At 43.2% G+C, this 23230-nt stretch overlaps 1 protein-coding gene across 14 annotated transcripts in view; it reads right to left on the bottom strand.

The window, feature by feature from the left end:
- Positions 1-23230, bottom strand: part of LOC140734969 (uncharacterized) — a 192345-nt gene that overhangs the window by 28752 nt on the left and 140363 nt on the right. For 9 of the 14 annotated variants that reach the window (XR_012100649.1, XR_012100648.1, XR_012100650.1 and 6 more), the window contains 2 exons: positions 22817-22914; positions 8423-8492 (listed from right to left, as the gene is read on the bottom strand). Coding sequence is in view for 10 of the 14 variants with exons in the window: in XM_073059730.1 (XP_072915831.1) it covers positions 8423-8492; positions 22817-22914 (168 nt within the window). In the remaining 4 variants the exon portion in view is untranslated. Of the gene's footprint in view, positions 1-4369; positions 4458-8422; positions 8493-13269; positions 13916-22816; positions 22915-23230 lie in introns of those variants that run through there. The other 5 variants (XM_073059736.1, XM_073059735.1, XM_073059738.1 and 2 more) reach the window with 3 other exon arrangements.

The following is a 23230-nucleotide window of genomic DNA, read 5'->3' as shown; positions in this document are numbered from 1 at the left end:
TGCCTAATTCTGTTCCTGTATCCAATAATCTTATGGTCTAACATTAAATACCGGCTGTTGAGCTCTGTCCCTGATAAGAAAGAGGCTCAGGACTCACTCCACCAGGTTCAGGAACAGTTATTACCACTCAACCATCAGGCTCTTGAACCAAAGGGGATAACTTCACTCAACTTCAGCCCTATCACTGAAATGTTCCCACAACCAATGTACTCCCTTTCAAGGATCCTTCATTGCATGTTCAATGTATTTATTGTTTGTTTGTTTTGTTTGTTTATTTATTTATTTATCTATCTATTAATTTATTTATTATTGTTTCTTCTTTTTGTACTTGTACAGTTTGTTGTCTTCTGCACTCTATTAGAACACCCCAGTTGGATGGTCTTCCATTGATTCTCCTATGGTTATTATTCTATTATGGATTTATTGAGTATGCCCACATGAAAATGAATCTCAGGGTTGTATATGCTGACATATATGTATTTTGATAATAAAACATAGTTTGAATTTCGATCTTTAATGGAGGCCAACATACCACATGCCTTTTTAATCGTCCTGCTACTTGCATGGCAACTTTCAGGGATCTATGGACATGGACCCCAAAAACCCTCTGTCCCTTCACTCTGCGAAGACTGCTGCCACTAAATCCACCACAACTTTTTATTTCCTGTCAGTCACCTTATGTACAGTCTAATGTCACATACAATCAATCTATGTATAAAAACTATTGTATGTATTTATATTTATTGTGCTTTTTTATTATTATTGTATTATTTAGCTTTTACAGGGTTTTTTAGTAGTACATTGCATTGGGAGTAACAATTATTTTGTTCTCCTTTATACTTCTCTACTGGAAATGACATTAAACAATGTGGAATCTTGAATAATGTAGTCATCTCCAGGGAGGGAGCAGAGGTATGGGGCTTATGGGATGGTGGATCAGATGGCCTCTTTCTCTGCCCTAACAATTTGGTGCTCCTGTAACTCTGCAAGCAGCCCAAGGGTTAACTTTGAGCAGGTTTCTCTGTTGGCAATGGCTCTTGTGGAAATGTTAATTGCCAGCCAGTTGTTTTCCTTTGATGACTGAGGATTAAGGGTTCAATGATGTAATTACCACAGGTTTATCAGGACATAATCTCCCTCTGATTGCCAGAAGACCATTGTGAAGGGTGCCTTATGCACACTCTGGGCATCCGGTTTGCCAGCATAGAGTTCTCATTCATTTAGCTTTCTCCTTGGGTTTCTGAGGTTTTGGGAAAGTGTCGGTTGCAGCAGGGCATCTGGAAGCCTGGGGAGGAGGGAGCACAGCGATGGTGGGTCACAGACACACTCCACCGCATTCCTCTGGTCCTGCAATCCAAATCCAGCGCCATTCAGAAACCAGAAGCTTGCAGATAAAGTTTACGGCAGCACGGAGTGACAATGCAAGAAGTCACACACCTGTCTGAGGAGGACGCTTGTCCCCGTTCATTATAAAGGACTGTGGTCAGGGCAGCCTCTCCCTTCCTAAGTTTCAGAAAGTTTAGAAGCCATTTGGTAATTGGAACTGCAAGGGGAGATTGAAACTCAGCAGACAGATGAGCTGCCTCAAGCAGATTGCTGCCTCCAGGGTACAGCTTCAGAATACAGTGGCGGCCCTTTAGAACAGAGAAGAGGAGGAATTTCTTTAGACAGAAGGTGGTGAATCTGTGGAATCATTGCCACAAGCAGCTGTGGAGGCCAAGTCATGAGGTACATTCAAAGGGAGGTCGACAGGTTCTTGGTTAGTAAAGGCGTCAAAGGTTACAGAGCAAAGGTGGGAAAATGGGTTGAGAGGGATAATAAACCAATCAGTACAATGATGGAATGGTGAAGCGCACTCAATGGGCTGGACGGTCTAGTTCTGCTCCTATGTCTTACGATCCAATCAAACTGCCTCAAGTGGTCAGTGTCAGTGGGACAGTCACATCTCCTGGGTTGAAAGGTCATCAAAGCCAAAGATCACAGTGAATATATTATCTGAGTACATATATATCACCATATTCTACCGTGAGATTTGTTTTCTTCTGGACATTCACAGGAAAGTAAAGAAATGCAATAGACTTAATAAAAACTATGAATAATGGACTACAAACAACCAATGTGCAAAGGATGACACACAAACAATAATACAAAATAGAGACTGTAAGTTACACAGAACTTAGAACACTGCAGTATAGTACATGTCCTTTGGCCCACTATGTTGTGACAAATGTTTAACCTACTCTAAGATCAATCTAACCCTTCCTTCCCACATAGACCTCCATTTTTCAATCATCCATGTGCCTATCTAAGAGTTTCTTAAATGCCCCTAATGCACCTGCCTCCACCACCCCTGACAGTGCGTTCCACACACTTACCACTCTCAGTGTAAAAAAAGCTACCAGAATCAAAATCAAGTTTAATATTATTGCATATGTCATGAAAATTTTTGTTTTGTGGCAGTAGAATATTGCAATACATAATAATAAAAACTATAAATTACAATGTGGAATGTAATTAAATAAGTGGTGCATAAAGAAATCAACAAAAACAGTGAGTTAGTATACATGGGTACATTGTTTGTTCAGAAATCTGACACGAAGCTGTTCCTGAAAAGTTGAGTGTATGTCTTCAGGTTCCTGTACCTCCTCTTTGATGGCAGCAATGAATAGAGTACATGTCCTGGGTGATGGGCGTCCTTAATGATGGATGATATCTTCTTGAGGCATCGCCTTTTGAAGGTGCCCTGAATGCTGAGGAAGCTAGTGGCCATGATAAAGCTGGCTGAGTTTACAACTTTCTGCAGCCTTTTTCCAGTCCTGTGCTGTGGCCCCTCCATGCCAAACGGTCATACAACCAGATAGAATGCTTTCCACAGCAAGAGTCTCCTCATACTCCTCAGGAAATACAGCCGCTTTGTAATTGCATCAATATTTTGGACCTATGATAGATCTTCAGAGATATTAGCACACAGGAACTTGAAAATGCTCACCCTTTCCACTGCTGATCCCTCTTTAAGGCCTGTTGTCTGTTCCCTCGACTTTCCCTCCTGAAGTCCACAATCAACTCCTTGGCCTTACTGATGTTGAGTACAATGTTGTTGTTGCAACACCACTCAACCAGTTGATCTTTCTCACTCCTGTACACCTCCTCGTCAGCATCTGAAATACTGCCAACAGTAGTTGTACCATTGGCAAATTTATAGATGGCATTTAAGTTGTGCCTAGCCACACAGTCATGGGTGTAGAGAGAGCAGAGCGTGGGCTGAGCACATATCGTTGAGGTGTGCCAATGTTGACGGTCAGCAAGGAAAAGATGTTATTTCTGATCTGTGGTCTCCCAGTGAGGAAGTTAAGGATCCAGATGGAGAGGGAGATACAGAGGTCCAGGGTTGGTAGTTTAGTGATTAGAACTGAGGGTACGATTGTGTTGAATGCTGGGCTGTAGTCTATAAACAGCAGCTTGACGTAGGTATTGCCATTGTCCGATGATCCAAGGCCGAGTGGAGAGCCAGTGAGACTGTATCTGTTGTAGACCTATTGTGGTGACAGGCAAATTGCAGTGAGTCCAGGTCCTTGCTTAGACAAGAGCTGATTCTGGCCGTGATCAACCTCTCAAAGTACTTCATCACAGTAGGTGTGAGTGCAAACGAGCAACAGTCATTGAGGCAGCTCACCCTGATCTTCTTGGGGACTTGTATAATTGTCACCGCTTTGAAGCAGGTGGGAAACTCCATCGGCAGCAGTGAGTGATTGAAGTTGCCTTGAACACTCCCACCAGGTGCTTGGCACAGGTTCTCAATACCCTATTAGGTACACCATCATGACCTGACACCTTGCCTCTTGAAAAATATTCTGGCGTCAGCCTCCAAGACAGAGATCACAGGATCACCAGGTGTTCCAGGGATTCACACAGGTGTAGTTATATTTTCCCTTTCAATGCATACATAAAAGACATTGAACTCATCTGGGAGTGAAGCATCATGGCCATTCATGATGGTAGGTTTCACCTTATAAGAAGTAATGGCCTGCAAACCCTGTCAGAGCTGATATGTATCCAATTCCATCTCTAACTTCAATTGGAATTGTTTTTTCACTCTTAAAATAGCCTCTGACATCCCTCCTATACTTTCCTGCAATCACCTTAAAATAATGCCCCTCATATTAGCCATTTCCACCCTGGGAAAAAAGCTCTGGCCATTCATTTGATCTGTGCCTCTTATCATCTTGTATACCTCTATTAAAACACATCACATCCTCCTTTCCTCCAAAGACTCCTTGAAAGTGAGTCTATAGGTTGTGGAATCAGTTCAGTGTTGAGGTTATCCATGCTGGTCCAGGAGCCCTGCTGTAGACCAGTTTCACAAATGCAGCCAACGTTTCTGAATCAGACCTGAGGGGATGCTGCATTGCTGGGCATGGCGTCTTTTAACTGTCACATTAAACCCAGGTGCATCCGAGCTGCAAAAGATCAAATGTCTTCATTCTGAAGAGCAAGGTAGGCTTTTCCAAAGGCCAAGGCAAAACTTACCCCTCAACAAAGATACCTCAAAACAATCTACTATTAGTTGCAACACACACAGTGCTGGAGGAGATGAATAAACGTCCATGTTTTGGGCCGAGACCCTTCATCAGGACAGAGAAGGAAGGAGAAAGATGCCAGAGTAAGAAGGTGGGAGGGAGGGGATGGAGGACAGACTAGAAGATGATAGGTGAAGCCAGGTGGGTGGAGGAGGTGGCATAAAGTGAGAATCTGAGAGGTGGAAAAGGTAAATGGCTGAAGAGTGAGGAATCTGATAGGAGAAGAGAGTGGACCATGGGAGAAAGGGAAGATGGAGGAGCACAAGAGGGAAGTGATACCCAAGTGAGAAGAGATAAGCGGTCAGAGTGGGGAACTGAAGATGGGGGAAAGGGGAGAGGAGACAAATTACTGGAAACTGTTGTTTGCTGGACATTACACTGCAGCAGTAATTAGTACCAAAATGACTATACTTTAGAAGGATCTGCTGGCTCCATGTTCACTGAGGCAAACTAAGGTGATATCTAAATACAAACCAATTATGCGTCACCATTTGCTACTTCCAGGTATCACATGAGCAATGTCACATGAGAATCAATGCAATGTCAAAGCATATGTATCATCAAGATACATCGATGTTATCATATACCACCTTGAGAATCATTTTCTTGCAGATTACAGGAAAACAAAGAAATACAATCAAATCAATGAAAACTACACACAAAGACTGACAACCAACTCGTGCAAAAGAAGACACACTTTCCAAATAATTAATACATAAGTAAATAATAAATTATATTGAGAACATGAGTGATAGAGTCTTTTGAAGTGAGTCTGTAGGTTGTGGAATCAGTTCAGTGTTGAGGTGAGTGAAGTTATCCACACTGGTTCAGGAGTCTGATGGCTGTAGGGTAATAACTGTTCCTGAGCCTGGTGGTGTGGGATCTAAGGCTCCTGTACCTCCTTCCCAATGGTAGTAGCAAGAGGATAGCATGGTTTGGATGGTGGGGGTCCTTGACGATGGACACTGCTTTCTTGTGGCAGTTTTCTTTATGTAAATGTGCTACTACAGTTAATGTACTGCTTAGTAAAATTAGAGTACAAAACTAGAGGAAAATTAGGCATACAAAATAATGAGGGGTATAGATAAAAGGTATATAAAATTAAGATGGGTATAATTAGGGTAAGTGCAAGCAGCTTTTTCCATTGAAGTTAGGTGAAACTAGAACTAGAGGTCATAGTTATGAGTGAAAGTTGAAATGTTTTAGAGGAACATGAGGGGGACTTCTATGCTCAGAGGGTGGTGAGAGTGTAGACCGAGCTGCTAGTGGAAGTGGTGGAAACAGGTTCAATTGCAACATTTAAGAGAAGTTTGGATAGGTACCTGGATGGGAGGGAACTGGAGGGATATGGCTCAGGTGTTGGTAGATGAGTCTGTGCAGAGTAACAGGTCAGCATGGTTAGGTGGTCTGAAAGGCCTTTTTCTCTGCTGTAGCACACTATGTCTCTATAACTATAGAGAGTGATAGATGAAAGAGGTAAAGGGCTGAAGAAGAAGGAACCTGACAGGAGAGGACAGTGGATCATGGGAGAAAGGGAGGGAAGAAGGGCACTAGAGGGAGTGATGGGCAGACAAGAAGGTAAGAGGTGAGAGGGGAACCAAAGTGAGTAATGGAAAAAGAGAAGGGGGAGAAATTATGGGAAGTTAGAGAAATCAATGTTCACGCCACCAGGTTGGAGGCTACCCAGACCTTCCCTGTACCTAATCATGCCATCTTTTGCCCTCTCAGTTTTGATCCCTCCACCACTGGCAGCTGTGCCCACAGCTACTAATGGACCTATCTTCTGTAATTCTCACCCCAAACTTTTCTTACCCTCTCCTTCTTCGTCCTCGCTGAAAACAAAACTCTTTGGCCAAGCATGTTATCAGCTGCCCTCAGGCCAGTCCATGGAGCTTCAGATCATGCATTTCCCTGACACTCCCCAGTGAAGTTCCTTAGGGCACTATATAAATGCAAGCCTTTGCCACCCACTCTGTTTGCATTTGAGAATTCTGTTGAGTTAAATGGGCTTGAGCAGATGGCAGCAGCCACTGAACAGTAGCCAGGATGTGGGTTGCAAATTACAATGGAAGATAGAAAAGGCATATAAAAAGGACAATGTCACGATAGTAATGGAATTATCATCTGGCAGGTAGATTGGGAAAATAAGGCTGGTGCTGGATCCTAAGAGAGGAAATTTGTAGAATGCCTACAAGATGGCTTTTTAGAGCAGCTTGTGGTTGAGCCCACTAGAGGAAAGGCAATTTTGGTTTGGGTATTGTGTAATGAACCAGATTTGATTAGGGAGCTTAAGGTAAAGGAACCCTTTAGGAGACAGTGATCATAATACGAAATATTTCATTCTTCAATTTGAGAGGGAGAAGTTAGATGTATCAGTATTAGAGTGAGTCAAAGAGGCAGGAGAGAAGAGTTTGCCAGATGATTAGAAGAGGACACTAGCAGGAATGACAGTAGAACAACAATGGCTGGGGTTTTGGTGGGGGGGAAGTTTGGAAGATGCAAGGTAGATACATCCCAAAGATGAAGAAGTATTCTAAATGGAGGGTGAGGCAACCGTTGGTGTCAAGGGAAGTCAAAGACAGCATAAAAGCAAAAGAGAGGGCATATGATAAAGCAAAAAATTGGTGGAATTTAGAGGATTGGGAAGTGTTTAAAAACCAACAGTAGGAAATTTAAAAAAGTCATAAGGAGAGAAAAGATGAAATATGAAGGCACGCTAGCCAATAATATAAAGGAGCATATCAGAAGTTTTTTTTCAGCTATATAAATAATAAAAGAGGGGTGTGTATTGTGAGGTGCTTTGGGCCCCTTATCTAAGAAAGTATGTGCTAGCATTGGAGAGAGTCCAAAGGAGTTTCATATAGTGGGAGGATTTTTCCCATAGTTGTTGAGTCTAGGACCAGAGAGCACAGCTTCAGTACAGAGGGACCTCCATTTAGAACAGAGATAAGGAGGAATTTCTTCAGTGGGAGGACAGTGAATCTGTGGAATTCATTGCCGCAGACAGTTGTGGAGGCCAAGTCATTGAGTATATTTAAAGCAGAGGTTGATAGTTCCTGATTACACAATGTGTGAAAGATCACAGGGAGAAAGCAGGAGAATGGGATTGAGAGGGATAATAATAAATCAATTTTCATGGAATGGCAGAACAGACTCGAAGGACTGAATGGCCTAATTCTGCTCCTATATCTTATGGTCTTATGGTCTTATGACAGAACGGCCTACTTACTTGTATTGATCAGACTGCATGGAGTATAATGAGCAGTTTTGGACCCCTTATCAAAAAAAAGATGTCGTGGCATTGGAGAGGGTCCAGAGGAGGTTCACAAGAATGATTCCAGGAAAGAAGGGGCTAACTTATGAGGAGTGTTTGATGGCTATGGATCTGTACTTGCCAGTGTTTAGAAAAATGAGGGGGATTCTCGTTGAAACCCATTAAATATTGAAAGACCTAGATGGAGTGAATGTGGAGAGGGTCCAGAGGAGGTTCATATAGTGGGAAGATATTTTCCGTAGTGGTTGAGTCTAGGACTAGAGGGTACAGCCTCAGAATAGAGGGACGTCCATTTAGAACAGAGATGAGGAGTAATTTCTTTCACCAGAGGGTGTGTAATCCATTGCCACAGTCAGCTATGGAAGGCAAGGCATTGGGTGTACTTAAGCAGAGGTTGACAGGTTTATTATTAGTGTGGGTGTGAAAGGTTATGGGAAAAAGGCAGGAGAACAGGGTTGACCGAAATAATGAACCAACCATGATGGAATGATGGAGCAGAGTCGATGAGCCAAATGGCTAAGTCTGCTCCAATGTCATATGGTCTTACTTGTTATCTGAGTTGTGCCCTTACCTTAGCTCGGTATAGCTTCAGGTCCAAAGCTTTTAGATCCATGTTTCCAATCAATGACCTCATGAAGCCACTGTTAAAGAAAGACAAAGCAAGGAGTGTTTAATATTGGGGGAAATCAGACCGAGCTTTGGCATTTGGGGGGGGGGGAGCGGTGTGGTTGGTGGTCTTGCTTCTGCTAGAGGCAGAGGGTGATATGTACTAGTGCTTGGTTGCTTTCAATTTGGTGATTGTCGAACACCGGCTTCCAAATGAGCTTGTTAGAGTCAGGATCCAATGGCTAAGGAGATCCAAGACAACTGAATTCTGCTGCACTGATGTAATACCCCCACACATACACATACACACAGACACATACTGTACTGTGTTTAATATTTCTGTACATATTGTTTGATTAAGCATTCTTTGGTTGCTTACCTAATTCATTATGGCTTATATATGGTTGGAGCCTCTTGCTGTGCAGCTGTTGGGTCAACTTAAATGCCGGCCCAGATAGACTGAAAAGACAGGGTGTCAATGGGAATGAGAGCCAATTTCGCTTGGTCTCCACGATGGTCAACGCTATGGTGCTGAGGCTATGTAGACTGCCTCAGCTGCTGTGCTCTGTGCCTGCTAGTGGGATGAACTGATAAGCAAGGCAATCTATACATCTTTTGATAATAACTTGAATATGTAAAGAAGTACGTGAATGGCATACGTCGTGACCTCACCATGCTATATTTGTGTGCCTCACGTATGTAAATCTAAGTACACAAGTATCCTCAGGGTCCTTTGTTGCTCTTTCTGGAGATTAGTTTCTGGAGTTGCAAAACATAACAGTAGCAATGAGATAGTTTTGAAATGAACCTGAGATGATTACCTACCTATTGCAGAGTTTTTTCTTCAGAAGGGACAAGAGAAAAAGAGACATTCACATTAAAAAAAGCAGAAAATGGATGATATTCATGGGAACATAAACAATGAGTATGAGGTGATAATAATACTAATTTTAAAAAAGCAGAAATGGCTGGCTATATTGGAGGATAGATGTTTTCAATTACACAACAGATAACTGGGTGATGTGTACTGAATGAATTGAGCAGTGTTTTGAAGCAAATGAAACAGCCAATAAAACACTAGTGTCAGTGTTACTGAGTGCAATAGGTGGAAAGGCATAGAGTTTGCTAAGAAGTTTAACTGCTCTAACCAAACTAGTCAAAATGAGCTTTGTTAATATTGAGAACATAATGTGGGAGCTCTCAGAACTGAAAACCATTGTTGATTGCAGAACGCTTTAGGCTTCATAAGCAGAATCAAAAGGAAGGAGAGTCCATTTCAGTGTATGTGGCTAAACAGAAGAAATTATCCAAACATTGTCAGCTCAGTGATGGACTATTGAGGCACTGAGGGATTGTTTAGTTTGTGGAATCTTACAAGAAAGCATTAAAAAATGGCTTCTAAGTGCAGCACAGCTCACATTTAAAAGAACAGTGTAAATCGTTGTATCAATAGAAACAGCAGCCAGAAACACAAGCGCATTGCAGTTAGGAATGAAAGTGAGGGTGAACAAAATCACAACTTCTAAACAAAAACCTGCCTGGCCAAACAAGTTGTGTTACCATTGTGGCAAGGGGTCACATACAGCAGACCAATGCAGGATTAAAGGCGAAACATGCAAAACCTGCAACAAAGCAGGACATGTACAAAAACCATGTTGGGCAGAGAAAAAAAAATGGACTGCACAGGGAAAAGAAAAAAGATAAAAGTCAAGTTGCAGATTCAAAAAGAGCACTAATCTGCATGCCATTGATAAAAAATCTGATAATGATGAGAGTGACATAGAACTGATAGGCTTGAGATTTACAATGTAAAAACTAACGATAGACAAGCAATATGTCTTACATAAGAAGTGTTCCCAACAGCCTCCACTACAGCCTTGCACACTGTTGACGTGTTGAGAAGTCTCTATTCAAGGACTGGTTTTCCAGATCACTTGGTCAATGACAATGGACTACAGTATGTTGCACAACAGTTTCAGTCATTCCTGAATATGCATGGAATAAGATATATTACACCTGCACCGTACCACACAGTGGCAAATGGCTTAGTGGAAAGGTTTGTCCAGAGCATAAAGAATGACAGCAGAACACACTACAAGGACACTGAATCAAAGCTCACCAATTTCCCCCTTGCACACCGCAATGCAGCACGCTCCCCAGCCAACAATTCACCATCTGTGCTGCCTCTGGGTCACCCCTTGCATTCACTCTTGGATCTCCTCAAAGCCAATCTCAGAAGGAGCAGGCAGGACAAACAGCTGAGACAAATTAAAGGTTCCTCAAACAATGAGGTTCTATGTTTCACTCCTGAACAAGCAGAATGGGCAAGGGACTACAGAGGTGATCAAAAGTGGGTACTCAGATAGATTAAGGACAGAATTGCACCACTCTCCTATACAGTGGAGATTGTGTCTGTGGAGACGATATATCAACCGTTTGAGGAGAGCAGAGCCAATTGTTAGAGAAGAAAGCTGGCCAGAACTGTTAGAACTACTTCCTGTAGTTCCAGAGTCAACCCTTACAACCACCATGAAGGAGAACCCAGAATCTGTGATTGTTTCACAGCCACAAGTCTCACCTGTCAAGCAGAGTGATCCTTCTTGTTATGTAAAGCCATTATCCCACAAGTGTAAAGAGACCTCCACAACAATTCAATCTTTAGGCCTGATTGGGACAATTGAAAATCTACTATACTGTGGATGTCAAAGTTCAAATTTCAAAGTACATGTATATCACCATTTTCTTGCAGGGATACTCAATAAATCCATAATAGAATCAATGAAAGATCGCACCAACTTGGGCGTTCAACCAGTGTGCAAAAGGCAATGAACTACGCAAATACAAAAAGAAATAAATAGTAATAATAATAAATAAATAAGCAATAAATATCAAGAACATGAGATGAATAGTCCTTGAGAGTGAGTCTATAGGTTGTGAGAACATTTCAATGATGGGGCAAGTGTAATTTAGTGAAATTATCCCCATTAGTTGAAGAGCCTGATGGTTGAGGGTGAATAGCTGCTCCTGAACCTAGTCATGTGAGTCCTTCTTTCTGATGTTCTGCAGCAAGAAGAGAGCATGACCTGGGTTGGTGTGGATCACTGATGATGGATGCTGCTTTCCTGCGACAACACTTTGTGTAAGTGATCAGTGATAAGGAGGGCTTTACCCGTGATGGAATGGGCCATATCCACAACTTTTTTGTAGGGTTTTCTGTACCAGGATGTTGTTATTTCCATACCAGGCTGTGATGTAGTCTGTCAATTTACTCTCCATATCTATAGAAGTTTGTCAAAGTTTTAGAAATCATGCTGAATCTTTGCAAGCTCTTAAGTAGTAGAGGCATTGCAGTGCTTTCTTCATAAATGCATCTATACGCTGGGCCCAGAACAGGTCCTCAGAACTGATATCACTGAGAAATTGAAAGGTGCTGATCCACTTCTGATCCCTCGATGAACCTCTGGTTTCCTCCTCCTGAGGTCAATAATCAGCTGCTTGGTCTTGCTGAACTTGAGTAAGAGGTTGTTGCTTGGGCATCACTCAGCCAAATTTTCAATCTCCCTCTTATGTACTGATCTGTCACCCCCTTTGATCTGGCCTACAGAAGTGGTTATCAGCAAACTTAAAAATGGCATTGGAGCTGTACTTAACCACACAGTCATAAGTGTAAAGTGAGGAGAGCAGGGGGCTAAGCATACAGCCTTGTGGTGTACCTGTGCTGATGGAGATTGTGGAGGGAATGCTGTTGCCAATCTGAACGGACTGGGATCTGCAACTGAGGAAATCGAGGATACGATTGCATAAGGAGGCATTGCAGCTAAGATCTTAAAGCTTAGTTTTGAGAGGGTATTGGTATTGAATGCCGAGCTGTAGTCAACAAAGTCTCTTAGAGTCTCTTAAACATCCCTAATGTATCTGCCTCTACCACCAGACCTGGCAGTCCATTCCGTGCACAACCACTCTGTATAAAAAATCCTTCCGCTGACATGTCCCCCTTTACTATCCTCCAATCATCTTCAAATTATGCCCCCTTGTGTTCGCCACTTCCACCCTTGGAAAGTGTCTCTTGCTGCCCAGTCGATCTATACACCTCTATCAAGTCACCTCTTATCCCCCTTCTCTCCTAAGAGAAAGGCCCTAACTCAGTCAAACTATCCTCATAAGAAACACTCTCCAATCCAGGTGGCATCCTGGTAAACCTTCACTGCACCCTCTCTAAAGGGAAGCAGCCGGAAATATTAACCCTGTCAAGTCCTTTCAGGAGAATAGACCTAGTCTGTTTAACCTCTGAAATGATCAACCCACCATCCCAGGATTGTGTGCAGGGAGCAGGGGTTTAGTTTAATTTAGGACAGACATTGTGGGTTGAAGAATGTGTTCCTGTGCTGTTCTATGCTTCACATCCGAAAGGCATGCACAAAAACTCATCCCCAGTCAGTGAAACAATGGAATGTACTGAACTTCAGAGGCTCAATCTGTTGTGCTGAAACCGCTAGACAATAACTCACAGAATCAAAGTCAGATTCATTATTACTGACATAGGTCATGAAACTTGTCGTAACGAGCTCTTCAGACCTTTGTAGGGTGCCAGAGAATGTTGGGCTTGGAGATTTTTAGAGCACCTGAATTGATTAATTGTTGCTTAACAACAGAGTGGTTGATAGGTTGTAAGCCTGGAGGAGGTACAAACAGAAGGAATCAGAATCAGGTTTATTATTATTGACATTCTGTACATTGTGAAATATTTTGTCTTGTGGCACCAGTACAGTCCAATACATGAAATATACTATGAATTATAATGATAAGTATATAGAAATTAAATAAGTAGTGCACAAAGAAAGCAAAAAAATACTGATGTAGTGTTCATGGGTTCATGGACCATTCAGAAATCTGATGGTGGAGGGGAAGAAGCTGTTCCTGAAACATTCAGTGTGGGTCTTCAGGCTCCTGTACCTCCTCCCTGATGGAAGCACTGAGAAGAGGGCATGTCCTGGTTGATGGGGGCCTCCCCAACGGTTCTGCTAACCAAGGTTGACTTCCTAAGCAGTGATCTTTTTTTCTTTTTAACAGAAAATGGTGTGTCTTGCCATCGAGATAGACGTTTGCCAGGGAAACAGCCACAGAGAATGGTGTGGCTCTAACAGTTCATAGCGAGGCCTGGAGGCAGACAAGAGCCCGGGGCTGTTCTCCGGTCTCTTAAATTGGAGCGCTGACCTGCTCCAGGTCACGTCAGGAACCAGGCAAAGTTCAGCTCCACAACGTCGAGCCTTTAAGTGAGGCGGCTAACTTTCTTGTGACTATACTTATGAGCTGACGGTGAGCAGATTTGATGCCATTGTGTTTGCCTACATGCATTAGGTGGGGTGAGGTTCGAACAATGGAGACGACTCTGTCTGTGTTCAGAAGAGTAACGGATAAAACTGTCTGCTACATTTCCAGCCCCGTCCACGCTCCCTTCCTGACAATAGAAACGTTTCAACATAATTAAGCAGAGACAAAAAGTGATTCTGTTCAACCGTGCTGTTCCTTGCTATGTGTGGCTTGACAGGCACTGCCCTGCAAAGCTTTCCCCATTAATGAGCTCCCAAAATGACTGTTAAGCAGGGATGTATGTAACAGCTCCCAGTTTGTGTCTGAGTGGCCACCAGCTCCCGTTTGGCCAAAGCCCCCCCCCCCCCCCACCCCCTCGGAAAGCACAGTTGATAGAAACCTGGACGGACCAGAGAAGGGATGATTTGGTAGAAGATGAGGGGTGTGGTTTGATCTGGACCCTTCAAAAAAATGAAAGAGGTAGAGACATCCACAGTCAGCACTGTGGGTGAACTGGATAGAAACCAGTGCTGATCGAAAGCATTTACTTTATTCTTTTTTCAGATTAGCTGCAGGGCAAAGGAAAGCAAATGAGAGTGTTGGAATGACTGACTTTCATGAAGCATCTGTTCCAGGACCACCAGACTCAAAAACAGTTACTTTCCCCAAGTAGTAAGGTTGATCAGCAACTCCACCCACAAACCCACTCTTCCATAACCCCAACCACCACTACTTTATCATTTCCTGTCGGTCACCTTGTGTACAGACACTCCTGTGCCTAGCATCACTTTATGTACATATGATCAGTCTATGTATATAAACTAATCTTATGTGTTTACAGTATATTTATTGTGCTTTTTGTTGTGTTCTTTATGTTTATTGAGCTTTTTTGATGTAGATCAGATCTAGAGTGACAATCTTTCCGTACACACATGTACTGGTGAATGGCAATAAACAATCTTGAATCTTTTAAAGCTGAGAATTGTTGCTCGGTCCACAGTGGGACATAGGCTGAACCAGAAGAAGAAATCAACATTCACAAGAAAGGAAATGATTCTGTGCAAATGTTCCTGGCTAAACCTTAACAAAAAGTTGAGTTGACGTTTCGGGCCGAGACCCTTCGGCAGGACTGGAGAAAAAAGCTGAGGAGTAGATTTGAAAAGTGGGGGCAGGAGAGAGAGAAACACAGGGTGATAGGTGAAACCCAGAGGGAGAGGAATGAAGTGCAGAGCTGGGAAGTTGATTGGTGCAACAGATACAGGGCTGGAAAAGGGGGAATCTGATAGAAGGGGACAGAAGCCATGGAAGAAAGAAAAGGGGAAGGAGCACCAGCAGGAGGTGATGTGCAGGCAAGGAGATAAGGTGAGAGAGGGAAAAGGGGATGGGGAATGGTGAAGGCCGAGGGGCATTACTGAAAGCTCAAGAAATCGATATTCATGCCATCAGGTTGGAAGCTACTCAAATGGAATATAAGGTGTTTTTCCATGTCCCATTCCCATTCCAATATGTCCATCCATGGCCTCCTCCACTGTCATGATGAGGCCACATTTAAGTTGGAGGAACCACACCTTATAGTCTGTTCTGGGTATCCTCCATGCTCATGGCATGAACATCAATTTCTCAAACTTCCAGTAATGCCTCCCACCCCTTTCACTATTCCCCATTCCCTTTCCCTCTCTCACCTATCTACTTGCCTGCCCCATTGTCTCCCTCTGGTGCTCCTTCTTCCTTTTCTTTCTTCCATGGCCATCTGTCCTCTTCTATTAGATTTGTCCTTCTCCAGCCCTATATCTCTTTCACCAATCAACTTCACAGCTCTTTATTTCATCCCTTCTCCCTTCAGGTTTCACCTATCACCTTGTGTTTCTCTCTACCCTCCCCCAACCTTTTAAATCTACTCCTCAGCTTTCTTTCTCCAGCTCTGCCAAAAGATTTCAGCCCAAAATGTTAACTGTACTCTTTTTCATAGACGCTGCCTGACCTGCTGAGTTCCTCCAGCATTTTGTGTGTGTTGCTTGGATTACCAGTATTTGCAGGTTTTCTATTTTTTGAAAGAGTCATAGAGTCATAAAGCACCACAGCACAGAAACAGGCTCTTCAGCCCATCTAGTCCATGCTGAACTATTACTTTGCCTAATTCCATCGATTTGCACCTGGACCATAGCCCTCCATTCCCCTCCCAGCTCTGCACATATCTAAATTTCTCTTCATTGTTCACATTGAACCCACATCTGAGCTGAGTCTGGCAGCTCATTCCACACTTACACCATTCTCTGAGGAGGTGGTTAGAAAGGAAGTTCTTCCTCAGGTTCCTCTTAAATATTTCACCTTTCACACTTAACCTATGACCTAAGGCAGAGGAGTTACAGGTGACTGAAGACATACAATTTTTTTTGAGGATCAGCTTCTTCCCCTCTTAGATTTCTGAATGGACAATGAACCCATGAATCATTTTACTCTCTTTTTACACTACTTAATTAATTTTTACAAATATTGTATTGCTTATTATAATAAATAGTGTGTCTTATGCATTGCACCTTACTGCTGCAGCAAAACAACCAATTTGCTGACATATGTCAGTGATAATAAATCTGATTCCCATTCTCACCTAATGGTACAATTTGCCTGTTGCCCACACCCACCCCAAGGCTTCAAGGCTGAGAGCACTGAGGGCCACTTCCTGTGGCCTTCCTCATTACCACAGGATGCCAGCTCCACAACCGTCATCCCTCCCGCTGCAGATACAGAGCCTTGGCTGAGCCGAGCAGAGAGACAAACAATGCCCCAGTACTCTGAGCCCAGCCCTGGGTCATGTTACACGGTCCCTATTAATTAAGTGGCAAGTGGATATGTTACCGCGTATTCAGATGTTTCCAGCCGACCTCAGGAACTGGCTGCACTGCAGGTGTTTTCATTATTTCTTCCTCGGATTTAAATCCTCCTAATCTGTGCAGTCACATTACTTTTTTTTAAAAATGAAAACAATGCAGGCAGCGCAGGGATGACAGCGCATACAGCTTGCATAATGGATGGCTGGCTCTAGCCTGGACTTGATTGTAGTTGTTCTACAATTGTCAGCCGTTCCTTCATCTCCCATGCACCCAAACTCTGGAATCCTCTCTCTAAACCTCTCATTCCACCACCTCCTTCCTTAACAAATGACTTTATTGACAGATTTCCGTGGAAAGTGTTGCCTCTCAGGTTCCTATGAAATCTCTTCCCTCTCACCTTAAATCAATGCCCCTTAGTCCTTGGTTCCTTAAGGTTTTTACGCCCTGGACTTGATTATAGGGATAAATTCCCACCACCTATTAAATGCTCCCAATTGTGTGTACCTCAAACAGCCACTGAAAACTGAGTCCAGCTCCTGGCCTTCACGTCTGGCTTAGCTACTAAGCCCGGTCGAACCTTTTCTACTGACAGGAGAAGGGGAAAAGGTGGGTTACTGGCACCTTAAAACCAGTCACTTCAGGCAGATGGGGCTCATCAGTCATGGTTGGCAACTCATCTAGGAGAAGGAAAGCTCTGATCTCAAACCTCTGTTGCCTTGTGGCTTTGGGGGTAAAACCTGAGGAAAAATCCAGAGCTGGAGTCCCTGAGACAGTCCAACATTGGGTTCAAAGCTGACTGAGAACTCCTGTGATGCTGCTGGTGCCAAACTGTATCGGTCTCAGTCATCACTTTGGGTTAATCAGATGCATGGAAAGGGGGAGCCTGCTGCACAGGCCAAGCTCCTCCAGCACTTTGTGTATGTTGCTCTTGATTTCCAGCATTTTCAGAATCTCGTGTGAATTTGCTGTCCACCAAGGACCCGTCCTTGTCCCCCTCTATCTCAGATTTAGGTGCTTCCATTGACACATTACCCAAACCTGTAGAGCCAGCATCCACTTTCTTAGAGTCATAGAGCAATACAGGCCCTTCAGCCTATCCAGTCCATACTGACCTACAATTTGAGAAGGAGAAGGGAAAATCGGATGTGTCAGTATTACAGTTGAACAAAGGGAACTATGGAGCTATGAGGGGGGAGCTGGCCAAAATTCAATGGAACAATACCCTAGCAGGGAAGACAGTGGAACAACAATGGCAGGTGTTTCTGGGAATAATGCAGAAGGTGCAGGATTGGTTCATTCCAAAGAGGAAGAAAGATCAAGGGGAGTAAAAGGCGGCTGTGGCTGACGAGGGAAGTAAAGGGCAGTATAAAAATAAAAGAGAAAAAGTATAACGTAGCAAAGATGAGCTGGAAACCAGAGGACTGGGAAGGTTTTAAAGAGCAACAGAAGATAACAAAAAAGGCAATACGCCAAGAAAAAATGAAGTACGAAGGTAAACTAGCCAAGAATATAAAGGAGGATAGTAAAAGCTTCTTTAGGTATGTGAATAACAAAAAAATAGTTAAGACCAAAATTGGACCATTGAAGGGTGAATTTATTATGGGGAACAAGGAAATGACAGATGAGTTGAACAAGTACTTTGGATCAGTCTTCACTAGGGAAGACACAAACAATCTCCCAGATATAATAGTGGCCAAAAGAACTAGGGTAAAGGATGAACTGAAGGAAATTTATATTAGGCAAGAAACGGTGTTGGATAGACTGTTGAGCCTGAAGGCTGATAAGTCCCCGGGACCTGATGGTCTGCATCCCAGGGTACTTAAAGAGGTGGCTCTAGAAATCGTGGTCACATTTGTAATCATTTTCCAATGTTCTATAGATTCAGGAACAGTTCCTGCTGACTGGAGGGTGGCTAATGTTGTCCCACTTTTCAAGAAAGGAGGGAGAGAGAAAACAGGGAATTATAGACCGGTTAGCCTGACGTCAGTGGTGGGAAAGATACTGGAGTCAATTATAAAAGATGAAATTACGACACATTTGAATAGCAGTAGAAGGATCAGTCCGAGTCAGTATGGATTTATGAAGGGAAAATCATGCTTGACTAATCTTCTGGAGTTTTTTGAGGATGTAACTATGAAAATGGACAAGGGAGAGCCAGTGGATGTAGTGTACCTGGACTTCCAGAAAGCTTTTGATAAAGTCCCACATAGGAGATTAGTGGGCAAAATTAGGGCACATGGTATTGGAGGCAGAGTACTGACATGGATTGAAAATTGGCTGGCTGACAGGAAACAAAGAGTAGCGATTAACAGGTCCCTTTCGGAATGGCAGGTTGTGACCAGTGGGGTACCGCAAGGTTCGGTGCTGGGACCACAGCTGTTTACAATATACATTAATGATTTAGATGAAGGGATTAAAAGTAACATTAGCAAATTTGCTGATGACACAAAGCTGGGTGGCAGTGTGAAATGTCAGGAGGATGTTATGAGAATGCAGGGTGACTTGGACAGGTTGGGTGAGTGGGCAAGTGTATGGCAGATGCAGTTTAATGTGGATAAATGTGAGGTTATCCACTTTGGTGGCAAGAACAGGAAGGCAGATTACTATCTAAATGGAGTCAAGTTAGGAAAAGGGGAAGTACAACAAGATCTAGGTGTTCTTGTACATCAGTCAATGAAAGCAAGCATGCAGGTACAGCAGGCAGTGAAGAAAGCTAATGGCATGCTGGCCTTTATAACAAGAGGAATTGAGTATAGGAGTAAAGAGGTCCTTCTGCAGCTGTACAGGGCCCTAGTGAGACCCCACCTGGAGTATTGTGTTCAGTTTTGGTCTCCAAATTTGAGGAAGGACATTCTTGCTATTGAGGGAGTGCAGCGTAGGTTTACAAGGTTAATTCCCGGAATGGCGGGACTGTCATATGTTGAAAGATTGGAGCGACCGGGCTTGTATACACTGAAATTTAGAAGGATGAGAGGGGATCTGATTGAGACATATAAGATTATTAAGGGCTTGGACACGCTGCAGGCAGGAAGCATGTTCCCGCTGATGGGTGAGTCCAGAACTGAAGGCCACAGTTTAAGAATAAGGGGTAGGCCATTTAGAACTGAGATGCGGAAAAACTTTCTCACCCAGAGAGTGGTGGATATGTGGAATGCTCTGCCCCAGAAGGCAGTGGAGGCCAAGTCTCTGGATGCATTAAAGAGAGAGTTAGATAGAGCTCTTATAGATAGCGGGGTCAAGGGATATGGGGAGAAAGCAGGAATGGGGTACTGATTGTGTATGATCAGCCATGATCACAGTGAATGGCGGTGCTGGCTAGAAGAGCCGAATGGCCTACTCCTGCACCTACTGTCTATTGTCTATTGTCTATTGACCACAGTGCCAACCCAGCCTGTCCCAATTTCCTGCATTCTGTCTGTATCTATGCAAACCTCAGCCCTCCATGTACCTCTCCAAGTACTCTTAAATGATACTATTGTACCTGCCTCAACCACATTCCATAGACTCACCACCCTCTGTGTGAAGAAGTTGTCCCTCAGGCCCCTTTTAAATCTTTCCCCTCTCACCCTAATCCTATGCCCCCTAGTTTTGGACTCCCTTACCCTGGGGAAAAGACTGTTATCATCTATGTTATCTATGCCCCTCCTAATTTTAACCCATTTGTAAGTTTGCTCCTTGTTCTCCTACCTTTCAAGGAATAAAGATCCAGCCTGGACAACCTATGTCTATAACTCAGCTCCTGTAATCATGGCAAGATCCTTGTAAATCTTCTCTGCACTCTTTCCATTGACCAACATGATAGCCAAAACTGTAGACAGTTCTCCAAGTGCGCCTCACTAGCAACATGTACAACTGCAACGTAATGTTCCAATTTCTATACTCACAGGCGTGACTGGTGAAGGTCAGTGTACAGTACTAAATGTCTTTTTCCATCTACCTGCAATTCTGCTTTCAACAGTTCACTCATCCAGGCTGCTGTCCCCACATGCATCAAATCAGCCACCATGATCCCTGTACCGAAGAACCCTACACCTTCAGAACTAAACAACTCCCAGTCAGTGGCACTGACACCAGTCATCATGAAGAGCTTTGAATGGCTGGTAATGGCACATATCAAAAACTCTATTTCTGCCACACTGGACACTTGCCAATATAGTTACCAACATAACTGCTCTCTGACAGATGCCATAATATCCGCCATGCATCTGGCCTTGACACACCTAGAAAACAAGGACACTTGTGTGTTTCTGGACATTCAACACTATTGTCCCACAGACCTTGGGGAACAAACTCCTACTCTTCGGACTAAATACACCACTGTGCAACTGGGTGCTGGACACCCTATCTGAGCAGACCTCAGATATTCTGGATGCACAACTGCTCCTCCCTCCCTATCATCCTCAGCATGGATGCCCTCCGAGGCTGTGCGCTGAGCCCACTGCTATACACTCTGCTCACACATGACTACACAGCCAAACAGCAGAGTAATCACGTTGTCACCTTCACCAATGGTGCCGGAAAAAGAGCAGCATTATTGCGAAGGATCCCATCCACCCTGTTTATGGACTGTTTGTCCCACCCACCTACGTATGGGAGGAGGGTACACAGCATCCACACCAGACTCAGTAACAGTTACTTCCCTCAAGCAATAAAGCTGATCAACACCTCCATCCACTAAACCGCCCCTCTGCACCCCCAACCACCACTAATTTATCATTTCCTGTCAGTCTTTATGTACAGACACTCCTGTGCCTAGCTTCACTTTATGTACGTATGATCAATCTATGTATATAAGCTATCTTAAGTATTTATATTTATTGTGTTATCTTTATTATTGTGCTCTTTATCTTAATGTGTTATTTTTTGTGCTGCATCAGATCTAGAGTAACAATTATTTTGTTCTCCTTTACTCTTGTGCACTGGAAATGACATTAAACAATTTTGAACAATTCTTCGCATGATGCATATGTTCTACACAGAAGAGTGATTTGGGATATATAAATTCATGAGAGGCATAGATATGCTCTCTAAAACTAGACGGCATTGGTTTAAGGTGAGAGGGAGGAGGTTTAAAGGGGATTTAGAGGAGTAAATTTTCACATTCTGCTCCAAACCTCATCAAACTCCCTTGGAGAAAGCAAAGCGCCAGATTGCTCAAACGGCCCCAAAGCACCCCATCAAAATGTAAATCACAGGCTCCAATCGCATGCAGCTTCGTAATAGAATCATATTTGAAAAAAGAAGAAGCAGTAAAGGAAGTAGTTTTGTTAACTGTCAGCTGGACATTGCCTTTGGTTGCTTTATTCACTAGTGCCACCTTGCCATTCATCTTGCCAATCATCTGCGCTATCCACAACACTACCAATCTTTTTATCAACAGCAAACTTACTAATCCACCCAACTACATTTTCATCCAACTCATATAGATATACATCACAAGATGCCATGAAACTGGAAAGAAGAAAAGACTTATGAGGATGTCAATGGGACTTCAGGAACTGATTTATAGAGGGAACTTGAGCAGATTGGGACCTTATTGGACTTCAGAAGAATGAGGGGCAATATTATAAATTCATAGGAGGCATAGACAATGAAAAGTGCAATCTATTTCCCAGGGCTGGGGAATCAAGAACTAGTGGGCATAGATTTAAGGTAAGAGGGGAGAGATTTAATAGGAACTTGAGAAACACCATTTTTACCAGAAAGTGCACAGTATATGGTATGAGTTGCCAGAGGAGGTATTTCAGGTAGGTGTATTAGCAACATTTAAAAGGCATTTGGACAGGTACATGGATAGGAAGTGTCCAGAGGGATATAGGCCCTATGAGGGAAAAGAGGACCAGCTTAGGTGGGAATCTTGATCAGCATGGATCAGTTGGGTTAAATGCGCTGTATGACTTTATGACTCTATAATGACCTTTTCTTCTGCTGTTCTTACTCCGTGGGATTATTTGTACCCCTTGGCCCTTTGTGAAGCCTCCTCATAAAGTCATAGAGACATACAAAGGATATTTGGCCCACTGAATCTGTGCTGACTACCAACCATCCACTTACACCAATCTGTAACTTGGGGATGTAGAAGGTAAGCTACTCCCCAACGGATTGGCGAGCTGTCCTTCAAAGTGGTCTGGCAGCCACAGCTTTTCAAGAGTGTGCTTTGAGTTCTCATCACCTCCCTAAAGTTCACCAGCACTGCTCCCTCCCAGTCACCCACTTACTCCAGTGCTGTGATCTTCTGCGCCAGGCTGACCATCACAGTGAAGAGTCGGAGGTCCATCAATCCATCAGTGACGCGGTAATCCAGACTCTCCAGTATCTGTGAAACATTTAAGAAACTTTTTAGCATTTAAGAATCTCTTAGATAGACGCATCAATAATAGAAAAATGGTGAGCGATGTAGGAGGGAAGGATCAGATCGATCTTAGAGTAGGGTACAAAGTTGGCATAATATGGTGGGCTAAGGGGACTGTATGGAGCTGTAACATTTTATAGTCTATAACAAGGTGGACCTCAGAATATGTGCGCTTAGGAAGAAGCAGCAACAGAATGGTTATTCTTGGCACATGGAAATTCTAAAACACCTCAAGATTAGAGGAGATTTTAAAGTTGAAAGCTACAAAGAGATGTCAATG

This window comes from Hemitrygon akajei, chromosome 10 (assembly GCF_048418815.1).
Source record: "Hemitrygon akajei chromosome 10, sHemAka1.3, whole genome shotgun sequence".
In the NCBI taxonomy this organism is placed as follows: domain Eukaryota; kingdom Metazoa; phylum Chordata; class Chondrichthyes; order Myliobatiformes; family Dasyatidae; genus Hemitrygon; species Hemitrygon akajei.
The sequence above is the reverse complement of the archived record's forward strand: the minus strand, read 5'-3'. Positions and strand labels throughout refer to the sequence as shown.